The 20817-nt window shown below is 40.0% G+C and overlaps 1 protein-coding gene across 8 annotated transcripts in view; it reads right to left on the bottom strand.

The window, feature by feature from the left end:
• The window catches only part of ZNF521 (zinc finger protein 521), a 234612-nt gene that overhangs the window by 212176 nt on the left and 1619 nt on the right, over positions 1–20817 (bottom strand). For 3 of the 8 annotated variants that reach the window (XR_009485020.1, XM_059836074.1, XM_059836078.1), the window contains exons 3-4: positions 4815–4877; positions 3707–3766 (exon numbers count right to left, since the gene is read on the bottom strand). The exons of 1 other annotated variant lie outside the window; for it this stretch is intronic. Coding sequence is in view for 5 of the 7 variants with exons in the window: in XM_059836074.1 (XP_059692057.1) it covers positions 3707–3766; positions 4815–4877 (123 nt within the window). In the remaining 2 variants the exon portion in view is untranslated. Of the gene's footprint in view, positions 1–3706; positions 3767–4814; positions 4878–19939; positions 19958–20817 lie in introns of those variants that run through there. 4 more of the 8 variants (XM_059836075.1, XM_059836076.1, XM_059836077.1 and 1 more) reach the window with 4 other exon arrangements.

Here is a 20817-nt window from a genome sequence, read left to right as displayed (position 1 = left end):
CAAGAGTGAAACCTTCAACTTGGACAGCTACTTCCAAATAGAGGAGCAGTCTGCAAATTTACACACCAAAAAGGGATGCTAATTAAATAAAGGGACTTTATGGCATTTTAGCCATTGTTGAATGCTCTGAATCTAATAACTCCCATTGACACTTCATTTTCCAAGATATTTTGCAAGATTAATAAAAGTAGTTAGGCAATCACCAGGTTATAAGCAGTTCCGAAAAAGAAATAATTGTCTTAACTGTTGCAAACTGACCCCAACATCATTAAACACTTGTTGGAAGGCAGCATGTGCACATCACATACCATTAGTTGTTCAGCTCAAGCTCCCAGTTTCATCTCATAAAACTGACAGCACTCAGGGAAATGTGGGCACCGGGTTTGAATTTTAACATGAGTATTTAAATGCTGCACATAAAGTTTACAGACCTGTTTGTTTTAAAATAAGGGTAGCATCTGACTCTGCTTTAAGTACAATGCTGAAGGAAAGAAAAGGGAGGGGAGGGAATTCTCAAGACTATTATTCAGAAACACTTGCACTTTATAGGAATTCAGCAATACACACACACGTATGCACGCATGCACCCCTTAGTGCACAAAAGCCTGAAGAATTGCTCAATTTAAAGCTTCCCACTTAGAGACCAGTTATTAAAATGAGAATCATTTTAAGACTAATAAATGTTTTGCTTCTCCTTCTGCATTTGCAGATATAAACTCTACAGGGACAGAAGTCAGTCAAGCTTATTCCCTTCTGCTGCAACTTTAGAATACATGCTCTAGCCAACTGGCACATTTGTTTTTAGGTCAACACTTAAGTGGGACCCTCTGGGACCTAGGTTCGAGTTTAGCCTATGACAGCTTTGTGAAATGAGTTCTGGCAGTCTCAGCCCCTCTCAATGAATGCATTTCCACTGTGATCCGCTTCCATGAAGAGATGTCACCACCAAAATAAAAAGATATTTAAAGAGAGAAAATATCATTTGGATGCTTTGTGAATAGCTAGCTTTTCTGTTACAACAAGTATGTTCCACCAAGAGCTGGTCTAACCTTAAATAGTTACTTAAACCGAGGATAAGCTGTATTATTCGAGCTGCTCTTTTGAAAGACTAGAATAAAGTGTATTTTATAAATACAATATGTATTCATCTATAATTCCTCCCTAACCTCCCGTTCAAAGCTCATGCTCGCATACAGACTTCAGGGCAAATGTCATTCATCTCCCACATTTCTTTCTCCCCAATATCTGCAACAATCACAGCCACAATTCCTTCAACAAAGATTGCCTTCACATAAGATTACCTTGCCCAACATCTGCAAATGCCACTGTCATTTCCAGAGGCTTCCCTGCCCTATTTCAGAGGCTGCCATGCACTAACTGAAATCTTTCAATACAGATAAGCAACAATACACACACCGGCTCCATCTGCAGCTATCATTGAAAATTATCTAGTATGGAAAGGAGGGTTGCATTTTTGGAACAGAAATAAATTCAGCCTATTAAGGCACTTTTTAAAAAAAAAAAAAAAGGAAGATAAAGAACAGTTGTCTTCTGTTACTGATTATGTTAACATTATTTATAAATGGAAATTAAAAGAAGCGTGATTTTCTCATTACTATGTTCCCTGACAGGTGGTTCTCCCCTTCCCTTCTTCTTCCTCCTCATAAGGGATGTTATTCCTGTAACTTGGTCTAATAAAACTGCAACTTTGGGAAAAATGAAAAATTGCATTGGCTTAAAAGTGTTGGAGGCAATAAAGCCATGGACTTCAATTAATTTCAAGTATGGGAGCGGTTTAAGGCCAACCAGCAGAAATTCTATTCCGTCCATGTAAAAATGAGGTTTCACCACATTTACTTTTTATAACCCATATAAAAGTCAAGTAAAAGTAATGAATATCTAAAAGCCATCTCAGTGGACTGGCAAAGACTATCTGTATTCTTGAAACTCATCTTACATATTTCTGCCTATGCTACAAGGATCCATAGCTAATCACAACTAACACATCAAACTACCAAGAAAACAGCCTCCTTTCCAATCCATTTCACTGCCTTGCAGCAGACCTCCTTCCAAGCCACTTCTGCATGGAAAAGTGCTGGCAAAAGAAAGGAAAACTTAGATCATGTGGTTATAATTATTACCAGGCAAGGAATATTTCTTCAGCTCAGTGGAAAAGTAAAACTCTGTCGCTCTCTGCTCCCAATAGTGTCCATCGCAAAACAACTGCCTCATTAAATTTCTGCAGTAAGATTAATATGCCGTAGCTGCACTACATTTATAACTTGGTACTCTATAAAAAGCACATTTAATGGTTAGAGCCAGAGCTTAGATACAAAGTATTACTATAAAAACTTCTGGCAGTGTGTACACAGTGTGGGCCTTCTGTACTGCTTGCTCTATCAGAAGGTTTTTTGTTTTTAATATCAGCACTGCATTCTTGCTATAGAGAAAAACAGAATGTTAAATCTTGCCTAGAAACAGACAGAGAACAACGCAGGACATAATGGGAAATAAGTAACTAGCAAGACAACTTAACCATTGAGAATTATTTTAAGAAAAAATGCAGAAAAGCAACCATTCTTTGTCATATTGATCTCCAGTTTTGCAGTCTTCTATTTTTCAACTTCATGTGTCTACAGCAGTAAAAGTTCACTTTTTTCAAGTTTGCAGACAGCTAAATGGAGACATAAGTACATCCAAAAGAGTTTGAGAAATTTGCCATTAAAAAAGCAGAGAACTCTCTCACTTTTATTTCCTCTTTTCAAACAATACAGTTTATGCGCAGAGCCACTAGAACCTATAAAAGGCACCAAATACAAACCCATAGGACATACACACAAGAGAAATATAAAGTCTTCTAGCTGAACAGAAAATTAACTACATTCTTCACCTTCATAAGAGGAATAACACCAACTGTTCTCAAAAAAATTACCTACACATATTCAGAGATGACTAGCCTTCTAGGAATATCCTTAAGGAGCCAGCCCTTACTCTAAAAGGTGACCTCAGCTGAATGAATGAGACTATGCAGATGAGTCAGTCCTGCTCTTCAGATAAAATTCTGTGGAATCAGTACCAAAAAGAGAGCTGAAGTATTTTTTGCATTCTCAGAACCATGCTAGAGAATAAAAGAGCCCTTCTTGTTATTGGGTATTAACAATTATTTCTTCACGATTATTAACAATACATATCCCTGTGATCCTGACTCAAACAACAGCTTTGTCTACCCAATCTCACTGACTCAAAATTAAGGAGCCCTAAATTAATCCCTGACTGGTAAGAAATTATACGAACAATCCTAAAAGAAATTACCTTTATCCACCTATTTTACAAATATGAAAATAGTTTAAGTGGAACAAATATCCAAGTTCATCTGAAACAGCATAGGATGGGGTTTTGTACGGGGGACGTAGAGAAGGATTATTGTTAACACAAAAAAGAAAAGAAAAGAAAAAACGAAAAATATGCTGCACTTTAGAAGCATCTCACTTTCAGTTGGCTGACCTACAAAAGGCAGAATTTCTAATTCTCAGGAATTGAAAGCTGAGGGGAGAGGAATGTTATTTTCCATTGCGAGCCCCAGAAATGCATTCTAAGCTGAAACGGAGAAGGAAGAGTGCAGGCTGTGCAAAAACACCCCAATACAAAAATCCCTCAGACTGTTGTCAAACGGTAAGCAAGCGCTAATGAAGGAATTCAGCATTACCAGTCTGTGCGGCTGTGTGTCCCACACCTGCCTGCTGGTCCTCTGTTTCATTTTCTTCTACTGTCAGAAAAAGGTAAACAAAACAAAAACAAAACAAAAAAAAGATGTTAGGCAGGTAGCTGAAGTGTTTCAAGCATCTTTACATCAGCTCCAGTTCTGAAAGCCAGCAAGTAATGCTTGTACAACACGGGCAAGAAAAGCTGCACTGCAAAGTGCGAAAGTGTAGACCAGACCAAAACAGAATACGTTGCTGTATGGAAGCTACAGATCTGAGAACAGAGTGACCAAATCAGTTTCATGGCTTAAAAACCAAATCAAATTTCCTCTGGGATATTTGTCTTCAATGCACTCTACTGTATTAGATTATGGAACTAAATGAGAGAATAATTCTGGGCTTTAAGATTCTACTCGCTCCACACGGATAAGAGAAAGCCTTCTCCTGGCAGACGGGAGAGGTGTGTGTGCTAATTCATACATAAGCTTTAAAAAAATATTAATAATCCTATATTCAGTAGCAAACATCTCAGCAGTGCAGACAGCCTTGCAAAGGAGAACTAACCCCATGCTGTTTTACTGTATACACCATGCCAGCATCTTTCCCTTGGCTCACAGCTTTCCAGAGCAGTAGAACTAAAAACAATACAATTCTTGTCAGATTCACTATTCAAAACTTGGGCGAGAGTGAACCTAACAAGAGCCATTCTGCTGCTACTTTGAAAAATTAGAGAGAGCTGTTCTCATATGCTCTGATACGATGCCTAAGTAAGATTGACTCTCCCAAAGTAAAAGTAAGGGAAGAGCTAAAAGGCAGAACCATTTCCTTTTTATTCTCCCAAAGACTGAGTTCTTTGAGTTAGAGAACAGTGAGAGAAAAGAATTCATTCTCCCTCCACAGGGGAAAAAGCTGAAAGGGGAAAGACTGCACTTTTACAGCATTTCCACTCCCAAGAATTCAGACCTCAAAAATAATCATGCAACTGAGTTAAAATCCAAAGATTTGGGGGTTTTTTTCCTGGTTCTTGGGACAAGAGAGTGCAACACTTAGGGTCACATATAAATCTAGACATATATTCAAAAGAAGAGATACATATACACACTCCACAGGTACCTCTTTTCCTCCTCCGCCAACCCCAAGGCTTCATACAACTGGTTGTTTCTAGAATCTGAGTTTCTAGAAAAAAAACACCAGTTTTCATAAGGACACTCTTAGGACACCAGAAACTTGAAACACAGTGCATATATTAGAAAGAGTCAAGTACAATCTCTGGAGGACTCTAAACAATCTCTGTCTCTGTCCCAGAGCTGTGGCTAGTAAGCACACTCTTCTCATCAACAGAGATCTGATGAAGTTTCCCCAGCCCTGGAGTAAGTCAAGTATTTCACAAAATACAATTTTATGAGCTGACTGTTTCAGCTGAACTTGTATTTTGCAACCATGAAGTTACCAGTACTTCAGCTGTGATAATACTGTATGGTTTTCTTTGTTATGCTAAAGCAGTCATCCCAGCAGTCCTCACAGCTAAAGGAAACTGATCAGACAAAGACAAAGCAATGGGAAAAGCTCATGAAAAGCTGAGTTTCGGGGAACACATGGTCAAACATAAACTAAGCTAAATAGAAAGATTTCTCACTAGGGCAGCACCGAACAGTAAGACTCGTTAATACAGCAAGAAAAATAATGAATACAACTAGTATACAATTAAAAAAAAAAAAAAGAGATACTGCCTTTTGTGACTATCTCAAAGCCCCCAATGAAATCTCTGCAGCAGTCCAACCTGACCCTATTTATGCCCACCACCACCAGATCAACAGATCTATTTCCAAAACATGATCTCAAAAACAAGCTCTAAAACTGTAAAATGAGTCCACTTTTCCATCCCTCAAAAGGAAACTCATCTTGGTCACCAGTACCTACTGATCAACCTTATTAAAGGTTGTAGATGTGTAGATTACCTACCAATGAAATCCTCAACCACAATACATGTCATAACTCGGTCCAGAAAGGCAATTTAAAAACTCTACCATTTCTTAAGTCTCGAGATGGAAATAAGGTGCCCAAAGATGAACTTTTCAACAACGGATACCCAAGTGGGAAACTTCAAAATAAAGCAGCTACCTGCTAAGAAGTAAACAAGATCTGCTTGTTTGAAGCGGATCTCCACTTGTAAGTGTATGCAGACTAAAATGAAGACTTCATCTTTTCTGCTGTTCTGTACTGAATGTCTACTGCCACCAGCTGCAGTACCAGAATCTCTAGCTGCTAGTGAGAAGTGACTGCACACCGAAATGTGCTCAGCTTCGCGCTGCTGACTGAGAGGTACACCAGACATTTTTAGGTCTTAAAAATGGAAAAAACAAACATGGATACTGCCTAACAAATTGTTTTCAGGTATGCAATTTTGTAATGTGAAAACATGCCACTGTATGCCTTGTGAAACCAAACTTCCCTGCTATTTAGGGATCTGAAAATTCTGTGAGAGTGGAAGTTTGCTTTCAACAAAGGCTGACCGCTATGTCTTTATTACACTAAAAAAAAGGAAACAAGCAACAGAGCAGGTAACTTTGTCGTTAGCATCTTTCTGAACTGTTGTTCAAGCCCATTAAGGATTCTCAGTCACACCACAGCCAAGTAGGTCACAACAGGCCGTGGCACAAAGACTTGCTAATAATATTCAATTCGACTGACATATTTGTCAGCAAAATTAAAACCACATTTAGGGGGAAATATGGTAAAAGGAATAAGAAAACTACCCCACAAAACCACAGAATTAGGGAAATCTTAGCATTAGCACAAATCAACTACAAAACAGCATCTCATTTTCCTTTGCATTAAGTTAGATGATTCCTCCAGCTAGCATGAGTACTTGTTACATTAAGTAAGCTACAGCTGGTAGCATCAGATAAGCTCCCAATTAGCACTTTACACCTTTCCACAGCCAGATTCTGAAAACTTCAGTGCTATTTCAGCTCTCAGACCAATGTTAAACTCACCTGACTATGAAAGTGTGACAGTGTGACAGGCAGCCAACATTCACCTCCCTTAAACATTAACTATACCTTTTTCTTTCAGGAGAGGAAGGCAACTTTAAAGAGAACCTATGTAGTTAGATGCTTTAAATTTTGCTAACCAAAAACATTTCTCTAGCACTAGCACGAAATGTAACTAAAAAAAGCCACAAGGATGATATGCAGATAAAACAGTAGCATGTATGCGCTATTATTAATTCAAACATCAAAATTACTGATACTCTAGAACTGTAATTACGCATAGGGGTGTCACCTTCATTACTGCGTACACCACATCCTAGCATAAGGTAAGACAAATTCTATAACAGAGCTATAGAATACTAGTAAAAGGAGAGGCCTCAGGAAACCAGAACAATAGCTTATGAATCCAGAGTATGAATAAGTGATGTTATTGCTGAACAGCACTTCTAGATACATTTGAAATAATGTTGTCACAAAAGCAACAATATTCCTCGTCCCTACAATTATGTGTTTATGACCACAGGTCACCTGTTTTGTTAGTTGTAGAAGTATTTCTCAATTGACTTATCAACAAACCATCAAGTCCCTACTACATATTTTCTCAGTGCAACTTTTGAAAAACAAAACAAACAGGAACCCCAAATAATAAAATTCCTAAAAAAGACCAGATCACCACAACAACTGTGTCACCACACTTCTTGAGAGCAATTTAAAAAAAAAAAAAAAATCTCAGTAAGGGAAAACAGAATTCTAGCATGTCAATTCTTCTCCCATTACAAAAGCCTGTGGGTTGGACAGATACCAGTTTTTAAAACTTTACTGCAAAAAACGTATCTCTAAACTGAAGCTGTATCTATGTGAAAGGTTAGGACATTTCAGCTTTGGTACAGCCAGTGTCCAAGGCAAACCCTGGATTCAGTTCAGAGCATCTCTCATGCTTAGGCTGCTGAATGTCAACATTAAGACCAACTATTCCTTTTTAAAGAAAAAAACCAGCAACCAACAAATCAAGTAATACCATCAAGGACAGCCAATGAGGAAAACCTATGGGAATTTTGATACAGAGGTCCTAAAAATAGAATTAATCTCCTGACTGCTCTACAGCAACACCTGCTGATCAATGAAGATTTCACCCCTTTTGCTTAGACTCTTCATGGGACGCATGGTTAGCCTATAAAGGAGGGAGATTGTTTTATAAAGTTAGTACAAAATATACACAGATTTTCTAGCTTGCAAAATCTCATTCATATTCTACTGACTAACCAGGATTCCCCTTCACTGAAGAGTTAATCTGTAGATTTAGCACCCTAAGCAAGAGCACAAGTCATTTCTGGTTGATGCCTGGGAAAAACCATGTATGGAAAAGAAATGGATAAAATTAGAAATGTGAAAAAGGACATTTTCACTGAAAGGGAAGCCTTTTGGAGAACTCTGGCTAAGATTTATGGCTTCTGAGCCATTACAAACCATAATAAAATAAAAGCAAAAGATAACTGAAAGAAGTCTATTTTCTTCTAGTCTAGGTGGGTTAATAAATTTTAAAAAAGAAAAAAAAACTGCCCAAAATGCCTGAGCCTCTTTTCAGTTTGTTAAACAAAGCAGGAGAAGCCTCATATCCCAAAATAAACTGCAAAAATAGATTGCTATTGATTTATTCCTTCCTAAAACATATTCCTTGAGAGATGTGAAAATAAACCTTATATAGTAACTAAGACTGTCGGGATAGGAAGTTTAGAATATATATTTTTAACTTGCACTTTGCATTTCCTGTAATTCAGATACTTAACCTATAAATTTCCATTAGCAAATGATTAGTAATTCAATTTAAAGCCATCTTTGCACAAAAGTCTTTTTCTCAGGATGGTAACTTTGCCAAGTGCATCTTCAATCTACATGTCTGAATAATTTCTGCAGACAAGTAATAGAGACACTAGCTGTATTAGCATAATCAATACACAATTTACCGAGTTACCCAGACAGAACAGAAATAAAACGTGTGTGCCATTATTTCAGTACCTACAAATGACTGCAATTTCTGGAAGTATCCCTCTACTTTTCTTTTCCCTCCTCCTCGTGGCCACATAAAAACCAAGAGGACATTCATACTGCCACCATCTACAGGTAGATATTAAGTATGATTAGACAGATTAATCACATAGCAGAAGGCAAATTTAAGAGCCAGTTACAGGAGGTGCTGAGTATCCTCTAACTCCATTAAAGTCAATGGATTTTGAAGATGTTTCGCACTTTGCAATAAAGTGCTGTGGAAATATATCTCCATAAGGGTTCAGTCAGGACACAAAACCAAAATTAAGGAAGTTACAGAGTAGTATTAAATGCAGGATCACACGCCAATGCATCACCTGCTAGGGCTATACCTTCCTCCACTTTCTTCTCTCCCTAGGTACCACTGCTGCTCTAAGACTGACCTTTTAAACTCTTCTGGCCAACAAATGTGAGCACAGATTTCACACCTGGCTACGCCACGTGTAAACAGCAATCAGTGGGTGACTCCTGGAAGTCAAAAAACATTTCAGGCTGCTTCATAATGTCCTTTATGATAACTGTCATTCATAAAAGTTCAGAACTACTAAGAAAGTATTGTTTTCTAAACAGCTTCACTCAGTATCCATACACGTCTACCAGCTATTGGCCAGAAACCCGATTACCATTTTGACTCCCAAATGTATATGCACCCAATGACTTTAGCATGAGAAGACTCGGAAAAAGAAATGCATTGGCATATTAACGTTTCAAATATCTACATTCCAGAACTCTACTGAAAATTAGTTCTGTGTATGTAGCCACAACTGTACAAAAATCCAATTAATCATATGCATGAATATCTGTATTTCTGATTTGTTTTCCTTTGTGCTGTGACAAACCCCTTTTCCTATTTCTACCCCCCCAGCATTGTAATAGTATTCTCTTGATACTTGGAAATTATTATTTTCCTTAAAAGATTCCTGTTATATAAAGCATTTTTCTTCTTGCATTTGCTTTTTCCAGAAGACAAAGCCCTTCATAGCGTTCATATTTTTTACGCCTCTCTTTAGTCTATCCCAATGCTGAGCTCGGGGTTTTTTCCCCCTAATGTTCTTCTTGTAGAAAGCCTGAATTAGGAGTTCCCAATTAGACTGCGGTGGTTGGAAAATATTATTCTTATGCTAAAGTAAAGTATTTTCCTAGGCAGCACATAAACATAAAAGTAATAAATATACTTAAGTGGAAAGAAATTATGCTTAAGAAATCCTTTGGATATTCTTCCAACCCTTGATCTCAAGGATGACAATATCCAAATGTGACAGCCTAAGGACGTCCAGTTTTATGTAACATTGTGTGCAGAAAAGGCAGAAGATGCTCCTTCCTGCAGCAGAAGGAGAATTCTACAGAAACCCCCAAGCTGAGGGTGGGGGGGATATTTTTTTCTGCACAGCTGAGGTAGTAATCAATTAATCCTGTCCAGAATGCTAACTTTGCTTCCCTAACCATGCATCTTGTAACAAGCTTAAGCCACATCTACATATATTTTTATTGTTTAAAGTAAAATAATAACAGTATATTTTAAAAAGTACTTTTCTCCAAAGAATCTTAAAGCTTTTTATAAACCTCAAGTAAATGTCAGACATCTCTAAGACTCTCTGTCATGCAATGTAACAGATTATAATGGATCTCCAAGTCAAAATGAGGACCATGGTGAGAATTAGCAAAGGAAAAGGCAATCTCTCTGGGAGTCAGTTCTTAGTACCAGGGTCAGGACTTTCAGCTCTCCTGCCTGTCTTAAACTGAGTACTCCACCTCCATTCCTGACAATGTGACTGTGGACATCCAGTCCATTTTGAGAAATGACAGAAGTTAGGAGGCTAATATAAACTTTAAGCCTAATTACCAAACCAAGCACAACATGAATGTTTTCTGAGTGATTCCTCTCAGTATATTGAAGCTATGTATTACCCAAGCTTTCTTACTCTCTCAAAGGGACATAACTAAGAATTTCTGGTACTCCTACAGACCTGTCTTTTCAACTCTGCTTAGAAAACAGGAAATTCATTGAACACTGTCCACAAAAGCCTAAACTCAGCAAGAGAGAGCAATTTGAATCAAACTGATGCATGGATTACAGAACTTCAAGGTAACCAACATTATGCAAGTCTGAAGACAGGTGATGTAAAGAAGGGCTATGAGGACCTACAGAAAAGTTTACTATAGATGATCATTGCCTTTGAAAGTTAAGCCATTTATTTATGTGCCTAAAATGAGGCACTTAAATTGAGCAGTTTGGGTTATCTGACACCATTCCAACGCCAAAACAAAATAGAGTTGCATGCTTTGGCTCTATTACCTAAAGACATACATTTGTCTGAGTCAAAAAAAACACCTCCTTTCAATTGAGATTATCCTTGATTTACCAAATATCTCCATCTATTGTGTACCAGGGTTTTATACGTTTCTTTTTGATCCCTCAAACTCTCTTCTCTGTTCTACATGACTTTCTATCATGTACAGCAGCACTCTGGTGTATATCCACAAAGGAGCTTAGAAGCCCAGAAACTAGTGAGTGGATGCTGCATCTAAATTGCCAGAAGTTCTGCTCAGATGCCACTCAGGACAGGCAGTACCTACGGTTTTATCATGCAGGCTTTCTCAGTGCTGTGCAGCTCGATGCTGAAGTCAAACCAAAGCCCCACCGCAGCTGGCTAGTGGAAGATTAAATATTCTCCTGCCTGCCCTGGCTTTGGACGCAGCCTTGTGGGCTGATTCTTCAGAGTTTACGTACCCTTCCCTGGTTGCTACAAGACACTGGCAGAAAATGTGTGGGTTGAAATACCTCTTCCTTTCCGCCTCTTGCCCACACCCACTGGTTAGATCACTTACCCAGGATGTGGGTGGCACCAGCTCAACTTTCTTCTCTATCAGAAGGATTTGTACTCACGTCATGAGCTTCCTAAGAAAGAGCACTTACCCTCAGACTTGAGGTGCACTCATTCATTGCTGTTGAAGCTGCCATACCTCATCTACAATATTCACTGAACTAGAAAGAAGGAGAATTAGCACGATACCTTATCCTTGTGGTTAGGGCATCCACATGGGAAGTGGAACACATGGACTCCAGTTCTGGTTTCACTGAAATAATTAATCAGAAATAATATTGCAGTAGGCTCTTGGCAGACCAAGACCCAGGTTTCCTCTTTCTCCATTGGTACTCAAGCCATTAGAGCCATGAGTCTTGTGCATGAATGCTCTTTCTCACCCTCTTGTCCAACAAATACATTATTACACCTTTGAAAAGGGAAACGCCATTGACAAAAATAAAAGGGCAACTCACACTCACAGCACAATATGCTGCTGGGTAATGACTGATGTACTCCCTGTGAGATACAGATTCAAACACCCTTAGACAAAGCACAGAACAGAACCCCCACCTCTCACATCCTAGCAGAGCAAATAACTTTCCCTCTTCAGTAAAGGGGAAAGGAAGAGCAGCAGCACAACACCTCTATTCCTTCTAGCTTGGGAGGAAAGGAATGACCTGTCCCCTATCTCCAAAAAGCTGGATCAGATAAGTGACTGCTATAAGATACCCTATTGCACTAAGTGAGACACCCGCACCTAGAACAGGGGAGGAGCTAAGACACACTATTCTTTCTAAGTTTTTCCTACTGTCTCCTTAAGGTAGTTCCTACTCAACAACATTCATAAACACCTAACCTACCCATGAATTCTAGAAAGAATCCAAGGGCCTGCTGCAAGATGACTATTCCACTAGGCAACCAGGCACCCATAAACTAAGCAGTACTAGTGAGTGTCTGGCAGCATGCAAGCCCTTTTTTTGGACCTAGCCTCAGAGCTTTCTGACTTTTACTCATTGATTTACATTTGCATCTGGCTAGCAAGTCTTCTGCTCACCAGATTCACCAGAAATCGCAAACCAAATCTTCTCCTATGCTCTAGCTCTTTCTAAGTCGCGTAACACAATCCCTTCCCAGTGGCTGCACGCACAGACCAATAGCAACCCATTTCCTCCTTCCATCTTCAGAGTGAGAACGCTACATCAGGCATGGGTCTTGACATCCTGTTGTCCTGGAACCAGTGAATCAGAAAGTTCCTTCCTTGCAATTGTATTCTTCGGAGGTGGAAAATAATTAACTTCCCCACCCCCTCCTCCTTCCTACTGCCACTATCAAAGTTAGAAATTCACTTGACTCTGTCTGGAAAACAAAACCCAGACATCATAATTCAGTGCCAGGGAAAGTTTTGTTGATCAAAGCATAGCCTAGTCTTCCCAAGGACACTGCCTCACTACATCACATCATCCAGTCGAGCAACACGGCAGGTATTTTATTTTTGTTTTTAAAGCACCTTTCAAGAAGTTAATGACTCAATAATGGAAGTTGAACTTGATAGGTTACCAAAAGAAGTGAACAACAACAAAAAAAACTAAAAAAAAAAAATCAATTAGCACAAAATTCACTGTTTGAAACATATTTTCCCGGCAAAAACACAACCTAATAATAGTAAGGGCACAACCAGTTTCCAGGACTGTATACAGAAGCCATCTATTGTGCAGTTAACCAGGACATTTAGACTTAAAAGTGCTGTAGCTTTTCCACGCTCATGTGTAAAACCGAGTGTCTGTATGAGAAACTAGGAGAGAGATTTTGCACTTCCTGTTTGGTAAGGACAAAATTCCTGTTCCAGGTTATTGCCTTGCATGAGAGAATAAGCTCTCCAAAAATGGGGTTTGGGAAGGAGGGAGGACACCCATACCCTCACTATCAACATCCTGTCCATTTGTCCTCAGGGCAAAAAGGCGTTCTGCTTCAGCCAAGGGGCTGTTTAACTAATGACTAGTACTTCCAAATTTATAAGAAGGCTAACTAGTTACTGATACTGTATTTTTAAAGAACCATAGTAAGCCCCTCTCATATTAAAAAAAGAAGGGGGGGGAGGGGGAAGTCACCATACCAACAGATATATAAATGACTTTAAGAAATCTTGAAGGACTAAAAATCCTCACCTTACAAAGAAAAATTGCACCTAATTGCACCTATATGTAGAAGTTAAAGTGTCAGACGAATCACTTACTCAAAAAACACCCCTCTGTCTTGCTCCTATAATAAAAAAGAGGGGGGAAAAAACACAACAAAAACAGATCCCCCCAAAATCTAAAATTTCATTCCGCATTAACTGTGCAGAATTGGTAACTAACAATCCTACAACCCTTTGGAGTACACATTATACAGATTCAACTGTACAAAGAAAAGTTGCAGTATAGCATGCACAGCATCACTCCAGCTAGAGGAAAATCTAAAAGGCTCAAATGTGCACACATCAGAAGAACATGGATAACCCAGACTAAATCCTGAAAAAGGAGGGGGAAAAAAAAATCCTCTACATCTTTTTCTCAATAATTATGCAGTTTAGAGAGGGAAAAAAAGTGTTGGGAAAAAAGTGTTTGAAACTGAAGGAATGTGAAGTGGGAAAAAAAAGTGTGACCACTGTTAACTAATACTGTAAATATGGAGGGGACAATGGTCCTGGTTCAAAAACCCATTGGAAGAGGGCACTTTTGTGCAGTCTTACTAATATGTGCACAGAAGAACATAAAGCAGGGTTTTTTTGAAAGTAGGAGGGCTGAATGAAAATGTTAATTAAAACATGTTGTAATAAGGATACCCCCAAGATCAGCCCTATCTTTTTTGCTACAGTGTAGTCCCTAGGCATATGGCTAACTACTCCTTGATCATTATCCTGGCTAAAACTAAAGCTACTGAAGTTTAGGAGACTCATATCTAACAGAATTTCTTTCATCTCCAATAATTGCTAAACTAGCATAATTACTCACACTTGAGGTGAAATAGAACCCAAGTTGTCTAAAATTAAAGTTAAACCAAAACCAAACCTCACCACCTCTTTTGGGTTTTGCACATTCATCTTTTGTCAGAATCCTATGTCAAGTGTTGCATTATGATTTAAGAGTATTTAAAAGCTTCTCTTGTGCTATCCGACTTTTGTAAAGAGAGCAACTGAAAAATTTTAATGCTTTGTAGTAACACTGCAAAACATATTTGAAAACAGACATGTACATTTTCACAGCACCAAATAAAACAGGCCCAATTCTTCATAGAGCTGTATATTTTCTTCAGGGAAAAATATACATACATACATACGCACGCCACGGTTCTGATTTAAGTGAAAGAGTGCATTTTCCACACCCCCAGCTGGGACTGATTTTGAGCTCAGGTAGCCCCAGAGGAACCAATGGAAACCATAAACTACAGCTGGGAAAAGATGCTAAGAGGTCTGTCTTAAGGTATCAGCATTTATACTATAATCAATCTAAAAAACCAACTGCAAGTATCTTATTTTCAGTGTTTTACACAGAAAAAACACAGAATCCATATGGTCTACATAAAATGTTAACAGTTCTTCTGATCACTTGCTCATGTACAATTATTCAAAAGGAAGATTTTTTTCCAAAATGCACAAGTTTCAAAATAGTGAATCGTATTTCAGAACAAAGAAATAAGAGCTATTAAACTAGTTGTAAATTAGACTGAATGAATTACAGAGCAGCATAAAGCCTTTCAAGACATCTGAGATCATGGCAGATAACGTTATCCTACACGTTAGATAAGTGCCTCCATACTGACAGCTTCCCTTGTTACACAAGTTAACAGCAACTCGGGAAAACAAAATCAAACCAAACCAAACATGCAGTATTTCCAAGCCTCTTAATATTATCTTTGTCACAAGATTTCACCTTTATGGAAACTAGGAGTACAACCAGTAACTGTTTAGATGCAGCTGTTTAGATGTTCACTCCTAATAGCACCTGCTCCTAAGAAGTAGATGGTGATGGTCAATATAACTCACGCTAGCCCCAGAAATGACTGGGTAGCATTACTGCAATCCTACAGCTAATCAAGACCATCAATAACACTATGCATTGCCAAAGTCAATGAATATTACTAAAGCTTAGGGATGTTTTTGTCGTTACAGATTTGCTTAATGTATAAAGTAGCTGGGGCTTGCTTTGGCAAGTCAAAAAGAGAACACTATAAATAGCCCGCATTATAAAAAGATGCTAATCTCAAATCCTCTTTGTAATTTGTTTTTTCATGCACTCTTTTATGTTCGATATCTTAATTTTTGCCCTTTTTTGGATAGCCAAATAGAAGCCAGCAATCCACTCATCCATCAAACAGATGTTTTTGCTTTTCAGGCCAAATGGAATCTTACGAATTTTTTGTTCCCTCCCTATAAAATGATGGTGCCAAAATAACACAGTTCCTGAAAACGGCCCGTTCAGAGAAAGTTCTCTGGACCGGTAATACTGAAACTTTTAAGGCAAGTTCACAAGGATCCCACCAATACTAATTGCTGGTTTTGTTTATGCTGCATTGATTATAGTCTAATGAGCAGACAATCTAATGACTTTCGAGTCTAGTCCATGCAATTTAGAAGCTGGAGAGGGTTGGGGCTGAGGATAAACATTTAAATAGTTGACAGATACATAGAAATGTAAAGACTACTGTTTGAAGGGGATCCGAATGTCAAATTCTCTCTGAACTATTGCTGCTATTAAGTGAGATCTTTGTTTCAATCCACTACTGTTCTACCTTTCTTGATACTACACCACACCACCTGCATCTCTGTTTGAGAAACATCCTTTTGCTTCGAATTTATGATGAGAAAACAAATCACATTAAAACACAGGTACATTTACTCAGCCCACCAACACTTTACATGAATTGAATTCCAGTTGTAAGTTCAGTCAGAATGGAAAGAGTACCTTGGTTTCCTCAAAAAGAAGGAACAACTTTAAGAGACACTCCAGGCTTGCCAAAATATTTCAAGATACAAGCCGTCTTTAAGCAGAACAGAGTTATGTAAAACACAGCCGATAAATTTTTCCTTCTCATCTTTCTAGGAACTAACATTCAATAATTTTATTTCTGCAGTCAAATGTGGGATACAAAATTACAATGAGTAAAAATTTACTCTGAAGTAATAACATTCTTTTTTCCAAAAGAAATAACTTTCAGAGATCAGCGCTTCTATTAAATGTGTGGGGCTGTTCTAGTTTCCTTGTGATGGCTTAACTAACACCTACAGTTTCAGTGATTTTTCACAGGTGACTTTACCATAATGAGTATTACCTGACTTTAGCTTAGAGAAACCTGGGTTTAATGTTTAGTAGGACTACATTTTCATTCAGGTTTTTACAAAGAATACCTGGTTTTCTTTGCAAGGGACTATATTTTTGTAACTTTGGTTCTACACAAAATTTCTCATCAAAAGCCGGTAGTAAGGGCAAAAGAAAAACCTCAAGCCCTCCCAAAACTGAAACCCCATAAACCAGAAAGGGGAGGGAGGGGGGAGGCAGTCAGTAACCTAAGTGTGATATCTACAAAGCATGCCAAGTCACAAAAAAAGGTTCACCATTCAAATGGCCAAGTTAAACAAGATACAAGCGAGCTGCTCTCCCCCCTCCCTTGCTTTCTCATCTCGGGGGGTCTCCCGCATGGTTTTACTTAGGGAATGGTGCTGCCCTTAGGTGTCGGGAGTTTAAGGAGTCATACCAATTGCCCTTCCTCAATACCCTTCATTTGCACAGTGGCTCTTTTGGGGCTTATACATGGGTATCGTATCTCTGACTTATCTTTCCCCACCTGTTTTTCTCCCGCTATCCTCCCTCCCCCACCAAACGCATGAGGTGATTTTGATCAGGTCAATGATACCTAAAAGATACTTTTTCTTCAGAAACTAGCCAAGGAAATGGGATAAATTAATCAGTAGAATGAAACATAGGTCAGGACTGATGAGTTTGATGCAACTGATCCTTCATCTGCCTAAAAGAACCCAGCAATTGAACTTTAATTCCTCCTTCCTAAAGTAAAATAAGATATTCAAATTACAGTTTTTCAGAAAGTTAAATAATTTACTCTCCTTTTGAGACTTTTTTTGCCACAACCCTGTAGTATATTTGTAAGAGAGAGTGCTTTTCACAGAAAATAATTACAATCTTCTTTTTCCTTGGAAAGATGTTTTTGTCATTCTGAAATTGTAAAGGGCTTATCTAATGTTAGCCATGCCTTTTTTCTTTCCTAGGTCCAAACCTGAGATGCAATCCTCACCAAGAGCTGGGGGACAGTCAGACCAAAGTTGGCAAGAAACCAAAACGGGTCAAAGAAAAAAAAAAAAAAAGAGAGAGAGAAAAAGAAATAGACAAGGAATGTAAACAGAAACCAGGGTAATTAAAAAAAGAATATTTTCAAGAAATAGAAGACATTTAATCATTAGCAAGTTCTTAACACCCACCATTTCAGATGAACGTTAGTTTCATGCATTCAATATAAAAAACTCAATTGTCATTTTATTTTAATGTATTTACCTGCCTTGTATCAGTATTCCCTTAAGATGTAAGTTTCAAATTAAGTTATCAAAAGTGACAGACATATCAAAAATATCTCTTATATCTTCCCTCCAGAAAGGGTTGCTAAGTACATGACAAATTGGAAACGTAACATGTAACTCCATATTTTATTTAGATGTAAACCAGCACTGATGAGTTTAAATAACTCATTTAAATACATTCAAAGAATAGTTTTTCAGAGAAGCTATTTAAAATACTGATTACTTTTAAACTGTAGAACTATATTTTGTACTGACTAAATCAGTAATACTTAAGAAACAAAGAATTTAAATAAACGCTGCACTGGAGGTACAGTTGAAATTCTGCTTGCAACATTACTTACAGCTTTTGTTTATTCACTAAAAATGAAGATGTAATAATTGATGGGCAGACTCTTACCAATGAATTTAAATGCTATGTCTATGCAAGCATCTTTCAACTTCTCGTATGAATCACACTATTAGCCCTTTCAGAAATCTTACAATCGGACTGCTTTCAGAATACTATTAACCCACTCAAAATGGACATGATTCAAGAAAAATAAAACAGGGAAAATGAAAAAGATATTTGAACAAAAGGCCACCAAGAATGATAACCTACTCCCCAAAGGTAATTACTGCAGCAATAATTACAGATGACGATTGATTTACTGCCTGGTTTTAGTTGAAAAATAGTAAATAAGACACTGCAAAGAAATCTCTATCATCTCTACCCTCAACATTAAGCAGTTTTCTTAAGTCAGTAGTTTACTGTAAGCAAATCCAAGCTACTCCATCTGAATCGCACAATGTTGCTGTCTTCTCATTTTAGGGGCTCTCAGGCTACTGGTACATAAGGAAGGCAAAGCCTATACCTCCACATAAAATGGAAGCTGTATCTTTTGTTTAAAATTAAGTGTGATGTTTACAGGAAGATGTTTGAAACAAACCTCCTCTCTGTAATGCATCTAACGAATAACCACGAGTAAAACACGTCCAGTGCCTAACAGGAGAACAATTTCCTCTATTTGCCAATTAATTCTGAACGCTTATTCCTTTGCACTTAAATACTCGGAGGCCTAAGACTACCCTTCAGTTAAAGTTTCCCAGCATCTTTTTTGCAAATATGGCTAATTGGTCGCTCTCCTACTGGCTCTAAAACTCTTATGTGCACGTAAATAAATCCTCCCTGGGAAGCTCGGAATATAAGTGTGCGCCCAAGCAACAGAACTTTCATTGTGGTATCATTTTTAAAAGGTAAGTGAAGAGCAGCTCGTTTGTTCTTCACAAGATGCCAAACAAAAGCACTACTGAACCGCACAAACTTCGGTAAACTAGACACAGACGGCAGCAGCAGCAGGTAAAGCAGTGAATTCAAGGCACCCTTTATTCCTTTCTAAAATGTCTGGAGAGTTGTTTTTTTTTAAAAAAAAAAAAAAAGAAAAGAAAAAAAGAATTAAAGCCTGCTCTAAAGCTCAGTGAAGTCAACAGGAAGACTTTGAGAAGAGAACTCCTGGAAAGAGTTGTTTCAAGTGAAGGGAGCGCAGTTTTTTTACCAGGTCCTCCTGTACAAGTCCATAAAAGCAGACCCCGCTCCTGCTTTCCAACTAAGAAATTGCACTGGTTTCCAGGCACTTAACTCCTGGTGCACGCCAGCCTCGCCAAGAAGAAAACAAGGCCTGCCATCAGCCACGAAGCGGCTCAGGATCACATCCCCGACCGGGGGCTCGCCAGGCTCCGCGCTCCCGGCCCCCCGGGCCGCACAAGTTGCCCTCAGTTCCCCAGGCCTGCCTCCCTCGCCCCCCTTCTCGCCCCCCTAAAAAGTAGACAACTTATAGATGTTCTGACCTGACGCAACCCAGGCTTTATTCAACTTCACTGCAATGTACAGACCAACCCGGGAGGAACGCGCCCGTCCACAGAGAGATGTTTATTTGAGGTGACAGCCGCCCCTCGGCCTCCTTCCCCGCTAGCAGGCGGGGAGAAGCCCCTGCCCGCCCGGCCGCCGAGGCCGACGGCTCCCAGCTCCTGAAGGTGGCGGGGCGGGGGGCGGCCAACGGCTGCCCGCTCCTCGCGGGGCGCGGGCGGGGAACACCCCGCGCCGCGGCGGGCTGTGGGGCGGCGGCGGCGAGGGGCCCGCCGGGCCGGCGGGGGGCGGCCGCGCCAGGCCGCGCGGGGCGGGGGAGGAGGGGGCGCCCCGGCCGGGACGCTGCCGGCCCCGCCGCAGCCGCACAAGCCGCCCTTTGTCCTCCGCCGGGTCCCGGGCTCCCCCCGCCTCCTCCGGGGGTCCGGGACGAGTCCCGGCGACTCGGGGCGCATCCCTCCCCGCTCCCCTTATTTATGCATTTACTCGCGTGTTTATTTACTCAGCCCCCCCCCCCCCCCCCCCCCCGCCGCCGCCGCCGCCCCTCACACATGCCCCCTCGGCGGCGAGGGGCCGCTTCACGTGACAGCCGGCGCCACATTCCTCCACAGCCCCAACTCCGGCCCCGCGCGCGGAACTTCGGCCCGCCCCACCCCCACCCCGCCGCCCCGCGCGCGCCCCGCAACTTCCCTCGCCCGCCGGGACCGCAGGCACGGGACCTCGCCGGGAATGTTACCGGAACGGGGCGGGGGGGGGGGGGGGGGGCGCAACCTCTCTTTTTTTTTTTTGCCATTTATTGTAAAAGCACCGGTGTTGGCGCGCGGCTGCGGCGCCGCGCTGCTGCCTGCGCCCGCGGAGGGAG

Source organism: Gavia stellata, chromosome 3 (assembly GCF_030936135.1).
Source record: "Gavia stellata isolate bGavSte3 chromosome 3, bGavSte3.hap2, whole genome shotgun sequence".
Lineage (NCBI taxonomy): Eukaryota > Metazoa > Chordata > Aves > Gaviiformes > Gaviidae > Gavia > Gavia stellata.
This window is presented reverse-complemented; position numbering and strand designations above follow the sequence as displayed.